The sequence below is a fragment of the Aedes aegypti genome, unplaced genomic scaffold (genome assembly GCF_002204515.2).
Source record: "Aedes aegypti strain LVP_AGWG unplaced genomic scaffold, AaegL5.0 Primary Assembly AGWG_AaegL5_hic_scaff_538_PBJ_arrow, whole genome shotgun sequence".
NCBI lineage: Eukaryota > Metazoa > Arthropoda > Insecta > Diptera > Culicidae > Aedes > Aedes aegypti.
The window spans coordinates 23,522-34,967 of NW_018736214.1; the positions used below are offsets into that span (position 1 = coordinate 23,522).

The 11,446-nt window shown below is 42.9% G+C and overlaps 1 protein-coding gene across 2 annotated transcripts; it reads left to right on the forward strand.

Annotated features, from left to right (window-relative positions):
- Positions 1–261: 261 nt before the first annotated feature.
- Positions 262–10,400, forward strand: LOC5569776 (zinc finger protein 2 homolog). 2 transcript variants are annotated; one of them, XM_021856961.1, is made up of 3 exons: positions 262–616; positions 676–1,004; positions 8,809–10,400. In XM_021856961.1, the coding sequence occupies exons 1-3, from the start codon at positions 399–401 to the stop codon at positions 10,326–10,328; spliced, it is 2,067 nt and encodes a 688-aa protein (XP_021712653.1). In that variant the 5' UTR covers positions 262–398; the 3' UTR covers positions 10,329–10,400. The 2 variants fall into 2 exon arrangements, with proteins under 2 accessions (XP_021712653.1, XP_021712652.1); XM_021856960.1 differs by having other exon boundaries at positions 263–616; positions 676–1,009; positions 8,811–10,400.
- The last annotated feature ends 1,046 nt before the right edge of the window (positions 10,401–11,446 follow it).

The following is an 11,446-nucleotide window of genomic DNA, read 5'->3' on the forward strand; positions in this document are numbered from 1 at the left end:
TAAATAAAATTTCTTTCTGCTCTTAAAATTTTGTTTCGGTTATTTCCAACCATCAAGAATTTGAGATTAAAAATAACACGAGAATTTTATTAATTATTTCCTCATTGTTATTGATTTGTCAAAAAGCCCTAAACGTGAATCTCTGTCCTCAATTTATTTTTAACATTTTTAAGTATTTATCACCGACCAGCAAGAGAGTGAAGCAAATTTAGCGTTCGTTTGTTTTTCAAGTTTTAGTACAAGCTCTAAGTTTGACTCTGGAGCGTGCTTTGAAAAAATGTTAAAAACTTCGTGGACATAAACAACAACAAAGCATTGGAATCCAGCAAACGATCTCATTTTTGTCGAGATTGCGCGGTTTTCGGAGAAAATACCCGTCCAAATCGAGGCCACCGACGATGCCCTGTATCGTCCCGCACTGTGATCCGGAGGGGCAAAGCTTCACGCTTCGATTTCCGCGAAATAAGCAGCTAATCGAACGCTGGTGCCAGGCGATTGAGTTGGGCTCGGGTGTTGCACTTCCACCGGCTCTCGATCCACTAGAAGCGGAAGTTTGCCAGCAACATTTCCAGGAGGTGGACGAGTACAGCGAACCAATCATCTTCCGGAATGTGAGGTGAGGTTTTGTGAAATCTCATGAGAACTGTTTGATTAGATTTTGTACCCGGTTTTTAGCATGGGCCGAGAAGTGCACCTGGCAAGTTGCCGGTTGTGCTTGGGGTTTAACTTCCTGGAGAAATTCATCAAGGATTGCAGTGAGAAGACGATTGTCGGGACGATGTCCATCGGGGAAGTACTGGAAGTCACCGGTTGCGGCGTACAGATGAAGGAGTCCGACTTTCTGGAAAACGTCTGTGAACAGTGCTTGGTACGGTTGGACTTGATTGTGGCCATTCGGAGGCAGCTGGTCGAAAGTGGGCGTTGCTTTAAGAGAATGGAATTGTTCATCAGGGAGGAGAACCGACTGCGGTACAAGCGGGTGCCCAAGGTCGAGATGACGGAGCATCAGGTGAGTTTGTGTAACAGGGCTGGTAGCAGGTATCTATTTAGAGAATTTATCACTACTTTTAAAGCATGATCTCTTAAGTCTCTTCTAATCAATTAGTTTCTAAAGTGACTTTTTCTGGTGCAAAATTCTAGAGGCTCCAGAAAAACTCACTCGACTATTCAACATGTTCTTCTGGAATTCCTCTTCAGATTTTTTATGTAAAAGAACACAGCGTAACTAAAATAATTTTCTTGCTTGTCTCAAGGATCAAATTATGTGTCTAGTAAATTTGGTGTTGCTGAATCTATTGCCGTTCTAAAAAATGTTCCTGCACGTCACAGTTTTTAGCTACAGGTCGTCAAAGTTGTGTAAAACACTATAATTTAAACTATGATTCATCAAATTTTTTAATGATCTAACCCACCAAGAATGCAAATAAGGACTACAACTTTCATATAAGATATAATTTGATTTAAGGTGATTAAAAAACGAAGCCACACCTCAAATTTTCAAGAGCACAAGACTTAAGAACCAAACAGCGCTTCGCGTTAAAAATCTATCCCATTGGTCACCACCAGCAAGCAAGTAAGTTGATCGGTTTTCAACGCGAACTGTTGTGAGATACTCTCGTCTTGTGCACTTGAAAATTCAAAGCTTGGCTTCGTTTTATAATCACCTTAAACTGTGCGATCAAATTTAGATTGAATCAACTTTTTCAACATGCTTGCAGCCTTCATACTAAATGGTTGGTTTCTCTTATATGGCAAAATACAAAACTTTTCTAAATCATCGAGAAATAATTTTTGAGTGTCAAAAGTATGGTAAATTTTGTTTATAACTATAGTTTAAAATATGGAGTGTGAATTCTGTGGCAAATCAAACAAATAAATCTCTATACAAGCTGGCAAAATTGCATGCAAGTTGGCTGAAATCATCAATTTCTGCATTTTAAACAGTCAATATCTCAAAAATTAGACGTGCTATGATGTTTTTGAAAAGGGCAATGAAATCAGCAATCGTAAATTAGGTAAATAGCGGAATTTTGGTACTTATGACAAAAAAAGTGTTCCGCAGTTTTTTTCTGTAATACTTTCAAAGAGTCCTTCTCCAGGAACCCAGGGAGAAATTTGTCTAGAGATTCCTTTGTAAATTCTCTCAAGTATTTGTCCAAAGTTTCTTAAGCAATTTCTCAAGTGATTCTTAGAGGAATATCTCTAGAATTTGCATCCAGGAAATCTTTGAGTATTTGACTATCCCCGAATATTGTTACTCCAGAAAATCTTTCAGGAAGCACTACAAGAATTCCTTCTGGAGCTCTGTGAAGCTCTGAATCGATGTTGGCAAGCGGGAGCCCCACGAAAAACCTTTCATTCCATTCTGACGTTACTATAGGAGTGAGGCGTCAAAGTTGTGCCATGCCTACTAGATCGTTTGATGTTCGATCCGCTGCTACATTCTCGGATATCTTTCAACAGGCTTTTGATTGTCAGCCATCATAACAGGGTTGGAAGACAAGATCTATGACAATGTTCATTCAGTACCACACATCCTCTCTCTTCTCAGGAAAAAAAAAGTTTTAAGTGATGAGTTTTCACATCGTTTTCGTCATCACGAAAGCTTTTAGGAATTCAGGATACATCGCTAAGAACTTCCCCGATGTATACTGTCTCATATCTCAACCAGGTCCGTCACACTCGAGCTCAGATTAGGTATCACTTCTAGTACTGCATTTGATCCCTCGGTAGTGCAAAAGGTACCCAAGTTTGACAGATCGCAGTACACTTTTCACGGCATTCTAGATTACTTTATGAGCCATAAAATTTTGGGCAACTGCAAGGGACATGGAGGTTTTTAATTTGTCTTTGTCTCAACTGTTCACTTGTACATGCGACTTGGAAACATTTTTCCGCTGTAGGATACGGTGTTGAACTTATTGATCGGTTGAATGTCGTTCCATTCATTAGAAACGGCAAGCTAATTCTATGCAATGACATCTCTAAGACGAACTAATTTTGGACAAAATATTGCTATTAATAAACTGACATATACATGTTGAACAGAGTAGCATCAGCGTTTGACTCTCATCTTGTTGTACATTCAAACCACCGTACTTTCACGGAAATACTCACTCGAAGACTTGTTTGGCTGTTGTTACTTGTTTTGATATAACATACCTTGATCTACTAAGTTACTAGACATCATTGGGCTTACATATATTATTCTATAGATACATTTTCGACCGCCAGTCGCGCATGCATGTGAGCAACACTTTTATTAGGAACTAATTTGTGACCACTAGTCGCGATAGCAAGTGTACACCACCATTGCTTAGAGCAAATATACGACCACTAGTCGAGCTTAAAACATCAATAATACTTGATAGGAACAAGTATACGACCACCAGTCGAGTTAACAACATTAATAGCAGTTACTAAGAACAAGTATGCGACCACCAGTCGGTAGCAAGTGTACACCACCATTGCTTAGAACAAATATACGACCACCAGTCGAGCTTACAACATCAATAATACTTGCTAAGAACAAGCATACGACCACCAGTCGAGTTAACAACATTAATAGCAGTTACTAAGAACATGTATGCGACCACCAGTCGGTAGCAAGTGTACACCACCATTGCTTAGAACAAATATACGACCACCAGTCGCGCTAGCAATATCAATAACATTGATTGATAGGAACAAGTTTGCGACCAACAGTCGCGTTAAAGACATATTTTGCAACCATTTGTCGCGTTAGACTTCTTCTTCTTCTTCTTTCTGGCGTTACGTCTCCACTGGGACAGAGCCTGCTGCTCAGCTTAGTGTTCATATGAGCACTTCCACAGTTATTAACTGAGAGCTTACTATGCCATCGACCATTTTTTGCATGTGTATATCGTGTGGCAGGTACGAAGATACTCTATGCCCTGGGAAGTCGAGAAAATTTCCAACCCGAAAAGATCCTCGACCGGTGAGATTCGAACCCACGACCCTCAGCTTGGTCATGCTGAATAGCTGCGCGTTTACCGCTACGGCTATCTGGGCCCCTGTCGCGTTAGACATTACTTTTATATTGCAACCACCAGTCGCTTTTAGGGACATGTTTTTATTGCAAACTCCAATCGCGCAAAGATTATTTATTTTTATTGCAACCACCTGTCACGTTAAGGACATTTTTTTTGCATTGCAAACACCAGTTGTGTTAAGGACATTTTTTTCCATTGCAACTACCAGTTGCGTTAAGGACAAGATCTATGACAATGTTCATTCAGTACCACACAAGCTCCTACGTCGATTTTTTCAGTTATTCTTCCAGTAGTTTTGATATGAATCTCCGCAAAAAATAATCCACAGTTTCTTCCAAGAATTATTCCCAAAATTCCGCCAAAGATTATTACATTGAATACTAACCAGGTAACCAATAAGCATTTATTTAGCAGTATATGCAACTTAATTGCAAGTCATTAAATGTTAGCAAGCCGTGTATATGCTTTAAATGCTATCAAAATGCAGGCTTTGGCTTCTTAAATGCTAGGCCTTCAGAAGCTATAAAAAATCATAACATAATAACGAAAAGCCTTAACAAAGATCTTTTGGCGTCAACAGAAAGATTTCAACCTCTACTATATGGAAAAGATATAAAAAAAATATAAAACTGTTTTTTAGCAAAAAATCGCTTGAGCCACAATTGGTACATGTGTTCCAGTAGTTGCGCTAGTGCTCCAGTAGTAGACGTTCGGGAATGATACAAGGAATTTTAAACAAAATAGTAAATTTTTACATAGGTTTAACATTTTATCCTCGGAACAGCAACTAATATCTTTCGAATGAAGCATAGAGATCATCTCTGGGACTTTGCTTCATTTCTATACCTACCTTGATACCTTGATGGCTACAGCGTAGCGTCACGCCATTGCCGAGCGTATTGTAGAGCTCCATCTTCGTCGGTCTTGGGCGAAACTTTTCCAGTTGCCCCGAACGTTTAGGGTCGCCAGGTCCTCTTCCACTGCGTACAGCCAGCGTATTCGTGGTCTTCCCCGAAGCCGCCGACCTCTACCTGGTTCCCTGCTGAATATTATATTATCATATTCTTTCTTCCGACATTCGCACTAAGTGATCAGCCCACTGAAGTCTGCCGTATTTTACACGATTGATAATATTCGCATCTTTGTACACTTGATACAACTCGTGATTGATGCGTCTGCGCCACACACCATTTTCGAGTTTCCCACCGAGTATTGCCCGCAGCACTTTACGCTCGAAAACACCGAGAGCTTTCCGGTCTGACTCTTTCAACGTCCACGCTTCGTGCCCGTAGAGAGCCACCGGAAGAATCAATGTTTTATACAGGGCGAATTTTGTTTGCGTTAGCAAGCTGCGGGACCTAAGCTGGTTACGTAGTCCGTAAAAGGCTTTATTCGCAGCCGCAACACGTCTTTTCACTTCGCGGGAAACGTCGTTGTCACATGTCACAAGTGTTCCAAGATAAACAAATTCTTCAACAACTTCAAACACATCCCCATCAAACACTACCTCAGCACCTACACCACCATGCCTGACTCTATCTCTACCTGCAATCATGTACTTTGTCTTGGTAGAATTAATGGTCGACCTATCCTAGCTGTCTCCCTCTTCAGAGGCACGAAGGCCTCTTCCACTGACCTGCGATCGATTTCAATTAGGTCTATAGCGTCCACAAAGCCAAGGAGCATGTGCGACCTTGTGATAATAGTGCCATTTCTCTGCACGCCAGATCTCCTAATAGCACCCTCAAGTGCAATGTTGAACAGTAAATTCGAAAGTGCGTCTCCCTGCTTCAATCCGTCTAACGTCACGAACGAGGTTGACACCTCGTCTGCGATCCGAACACTTGATTTCGAACCATCCAGCGTAGCACGTATCAGCCTAATTAGTTTCGCCGTAAAACCATTTTCAGACATTATCTGCCAAAGCTCATTTCTTTTAACTGAGTCGTACGCCGCCTTGAAATCAATAAACAGATGATGAGTCTGCAAGTTATACTCCCGGAATTTGCCTAGGATCATTCGCAAGCTAAACATCTAGTCCGTTGTCGAACGGCCCTCACGAAACCAGCTTGGTATTCGCCGACGAAGAACTCCTCGAGCGGTCGCAGTCTGTTAAACAGAATGCGCGACAGAATTTTGTACGCCGAATTCAGCAGGGTAATTCCTCTGTAATTGGCACACTCCAGTCTGTTCCCTTTCTTGTAGATAAGGCGGATGAGGCCATCCAACCAGCCGGCGGGCAATTCTTCGTCTTCCCATACCTTCAGAAGTACTCGGTGGATCGACTGGTAAAGCTGCTCGCTTCCGTGCTTAAGAAGCTCGACCGGGATCTCGTCCTTCCCAGCAGCCTTACAGTTCTTCAGTTCGCTGATAGCCTTTTTAACCTCTCCTATGGTCGGTGGGTCCACAGCTTGATCGTCGTCATCTATGTTCATCCTGTTCCTCGCTTCATTTCCATTTCCACCGTTCAACAATTGCTGAAAGTGCTCTATCCACCTTGCAGCTACCGCCGTTTTATCGGTCAGCAAATTCCCTTCTCGATCATTGCACATGGCGGGCACTGGTACGGTATTGTGCCGCGCACCATTGACCGTTGCATAGAATCTCCGCATATCATTCCGGTTCATGCTTTCTTGAGCGTCAGCTACCACACTTTCTTCGTGCTGCCTTTTCTTTCTGCGGTGGATTCGCTTTTCTTCGGCGCTTGCTGCCCTGTACCGCTCTCTGTTCTGTCGGGTACCGGCCACAAGCATACGGCTTCTGGCGACGGAATGAAGGCTTTCCGTTCCAATAAGAAGAAATCTTATTTCCCGATCTGCGCATTTGCGTCGCCGATGACTATCTTGACGTCTTGTTTTGGGCACTCTCCGTAGGCCTTATCCAGGCTCTCATAGAACTCATCCTTCATGTCATCGGACTTATCGTTCGTTGGCGCATATGCTGATCAGGCTGTAGTTGAAGAATTTGCCCTTCATCCTCAACACACAGATTCGGTAGCTTACCGGTTTCCACCGAATAATTCGCTTCATCTGGTTCCCAATAACTATGAAGCCAACTCCACGTTCTGCTCTGTCGTCACCGCTGTAGTAGATGTGGTACTTGAATGAAGTGTTGGCGATGGGGTCGACCGCTCGGAATTCGCGTTCTCCGGTTCTCGGCCAGCGTATTTCCTGGACAGCTGCCACGTTCACGCCGACATTCCGCAGTTCACGAGCCAGGAGCCCAACACGCGTGGGTTCATTCAAAGTTCTCACGTTCCAAGATCCAACTTTCCAATCGTTGTCCTTTATTCGTTGCCGGGTCTGTTGCCGTAAAATCAATCCGTTTGCTCTACTTTTGCCTTTCTTGGTTGGTGAAGAGTCTTCGAGAGGCCACCTAACCAGGGTTGCGCCACCTACATCGTGCTAGAGGGGCTGCCTCCTCGGTGCTGACAAAATACAGCAATGTCCGTTTGTTCTTTACATGATGACCACGGTCATAGCCATCACAACCATCCACCTTCATCAGGGCTTAGGACCTGTAGCTCTGGTTCTCAATAGTTTCAAATTCTTTCGGACATGCTACTATGGTGAGCCGTCATGCGCTAGCGGTGTTTTCATTGTTATACATCCATTCCAAAAAACAATAAAAAGGACGGCTACTACTGGTGCAAAGGAGCAAATGTTTTGCGTAAACTTAATTAAATGTACTTTTTATTCCTTAGTCCAATCTTCTGGTACATAACAACCATTGTTACCGGCACCCTATATGTTAGTACTCGTCTTTTTGTTAATTCACTGGGATTCGACTACGATCCTACGTTTGATAAGTGGTGTTGGTGGTGCGTAGCGCTACAGGATGATCTACAGATGAAGTGATAATGTCGTTGATTTTATGCAACATTTGCAGTTTGGGTGATCGACTAAAATAGATATTGAAAAAGGTATTCTCTTGAAAAAGGATCTTTCTTTTGTTGGTTCGATCCATCGTTATTGGATAATTGAAGAAAAAAGAATGGTGTTGGGCATGAACGTGACACTCGTAGGCCACCGGCATACCCTTTCATGTCATTCAAGAGAATCGTACAAATTAGACGTAGAAAAAAATCATGTTTTAGGCTACAGCATATTTGTCAAAGAATTCCTGAAGAAATCTTAGGAAGAATCCCTGGAGTAAGTTTCAATAGTATCCTTAGAGAAAATTCTGGATTCAATCATAAATAAATCTTGTACGACCTTGTTGCAGGAGGAATTCTGGAGAAAATAATGCTTGAATTCTTGAAGTTGTCCTAAGCGAAAATCTTGGACGAACTCCTAGCGATATTCAATGAGGAATCACTGGTGAACTCCTGGAGGGTTTATGATTTTCCTGATAAATTTGTGAAGCAATTTGTGGAAGTAATCCTCAAGGGGATCCTGGGGAAGTTTTTAAGGTTAACTTAAAAAAAAAACTGCAGGCTGAATTATATAAGGTATCTTGAACGAAATTCATGGATGAATTTCTTAAAAAGGCCGGCAAAGAATCAATAAATGAATTCCGAGCAGTAATACTTGTAGTAGTTTCTCGAGTAATAGGTATTTGCCGTATAAAAAAAAATCATTGATAAATGTTTAGCCAAACTCTCTGAAAGGTGCTTATGAAAACTCTTTACTCCTGTATATTTCTTGGTTCATGAAAGTCTCTTTTTAGTTCCTGTTCTTATTGGTCTATTTTTTTCAAGCATGAGGTCTCTTAAAGTTTCTATATTTTGATACTCAGTAGCTACCAGCTTGATATGAGGATATTTGTGCTGAAGATAAACTAAACTTTTTTTAATAGTTATTACAGGACAAACTTGTCGATTCGTCAGATCTGGAAATAGAATTGCTAGTCAAAGTTGAAACAAAGCCAGACATGCATGCACTAGACTTGACGGATATTCCCGAAGCAGATGAAAATCAAGAGATTGAGGAGGAATATATCGAGCAGGACGATTTCCGGGAGGATTCTCCCCATGAAGATATTGCCGAGGATGACGAAAACGAAGCAAAATCAGACAACGAAGCGCCTCAAGCACAAAAGCGGAAAAGAGGACGACCCCGTGGCTCGGGACAACCCCTCGCCCGAAGAAGGGGAAAATTGAAGGGATTAACCGAACGTAAGTGTTACATGTGTGTTCAGCTGTTTGAGACGCCCGAAGAGCTTTTTGCCCATATGGTCGACCACGTGGATCACAATTTGTCCTGCGAAGCGTGCGATGAGTCGTTCCCAAATCTGACCAAGTACAATCGACATCTATCGAAGCACGATCCGGTGGAACGGCCGGTGAAGTGTGATCATTGCGAACTCAGGTTTACCGATGGACTGGGAAAACGACGACACGAAAAGCTAAAACATAACGTAGATCATCAGGTCAGCACGTTCACCTACGCTGATAGACCGAAGGGTAAGTTCACCTGCCAGCACTGTGGCAAGCAATGCATGTCCATGTCGTTCCTGAGGGAACATGAGGATGCCCACGCCGGTATCAAGCGACACGAGTGTAAATCATGTGGTCGACTTTTTGCCAACAAGAACAATCTCGAGCGACATCATCTGATACACACTTCGGAAAAGCCGTACAAGTGCGAAGTTTGTGGGAAGGCTTTCCGTCAGTCGCCTATGTATAAGGATCACCTTCGGTTACATTCCGGGGAAACGCCGTATGGGTGCAATGGATGTGAACTTCGATTCACATCCGCCACCCTACTAAGGAAACACAAAATACGTTATCACGGTGCTTCCTCGGCGCAAGCTCAAGTTGGCCTGGCTGCTCCTCGCGCCCAGAATTACTGTCGCTTCTGCACCGCCTCATTCAAGCGACATTCGCTCCTGGTGGAACATATCCTGCGAGCCCACCCCAACGAACAGGTTGACTTCTTCCAGTGTCAAACATGCGAGCAACGATTCGTGGACAAACTAGTTTTCGATATGCACGAGCGAAATCACGAGAAGAACTTCCAGTGCGCGTTCTGCGACAGAGCCTTCAGCTCACTGGAAGCCCTGAAAGCACACGAACCGATGCACGACGGAGTTCGCGGCTACACCTGCAAAACGTGCTCGAAAACGTTCAGCCACGTGGCCAACCTGAAGCGACACGAATTGCTCCATCAGGGCATCAAAAAGCACGAATGCGACTTCTGTGGCAAACGGTTTGCCCAGTCCAATCAGTTGCACACCCATCGGAGAACGCACACCGGAGAGAAACCGTACGAGTGCCAAATGTGCGGCAAGCGGTTCGCTGACAATAGCACATTGTGCAAACATCGGAAGAGCGTTTGTAAGACGAGTGCAGCTGTGGCAGAAACGGGTACGTAGTCATTTTGTTTTATGGCTTGACGATGTGAAAAGACGATTTCATTGATAACAAGTTGGTGCACTGATCCGAAACTCCTCTGTGGGTACAATTAATGACGAACAGGACTATGAAATGGTGGTGAGCAATATCGATACTTTGACAACACCGGTTGAAATCAGGTATCAGAAGGCCGACTTCAAAGGTACAATTTATTTCAGGGCTGGTATTTTGTCACTATTTAAATGCAAGTCTCAAAAAGCTCTCTATTTTTAATGGAAGGTCTCTAAAGCCACTACTTCATCCATAATGGTCACTAAAGTAACTTTTTCACAGTCGAACTCGGTGCAGGTATTCTTATTGTGATGTCTACAGAATACTTCAAAGGACTGCTCCAGATATCTCTTAAGAAGATTCTCTAAACATTGATCGACCAATTCTCCTAGAAATTCCTCTAGCGAGTTTTCATAGGAAGCTAAAAAGAATTTCTTCAGAATTTGCTCCAAGAAAGCCTTGAGCACTCCAACGCTATTGAAGGGTGTACGGAATCAAATTGCACCACTTTTAAATTGTTGTAACTTTTTTCCCGTTGGGTACTCTCTTTAGAAACTTTAGGTGTAATTTGTTCAATGTGTATTTCTTTAAGCTGTGTAAGTTTCACTAGCAGATGTGCAATCGTGGTGAAGATGGAGTCGGAAGAACAGCAGTGGTGCAAAGAAATTTTGCGCACGTAACTCGGAAATTCGGATCTATTTCATCGTGCCTGGAACAATCGGTGGTTATTACAGTGGCAAAATCCGGATTTGACTATAAATCTGTTTTCTGTGAAGAAAATCGGAGAACGTGGAATGCGTACTACTTTCACACGTGATGAAGCGTTTATCACCAAGACTGATGGTTCACGAGTCTGCACGGCTACGAGGAAGACTAAACTTTCCGAGCTTAACGTCGAGTTGATTCCATCAAGCGAGCCGGCTCTAGCTACTGATTCCAAAACGCAAAGAATTCTGTGGCATCGGCGTTTTGGTCATATCGGAAATTCCGGTCTGGCGAAGTTAGTTCGATGCAACATGGTGGATGGCCTGGACATCGAGAAGAACCTGGAATCAAGCGAAATTTGTGAATCGTGCATGAAAGCAAA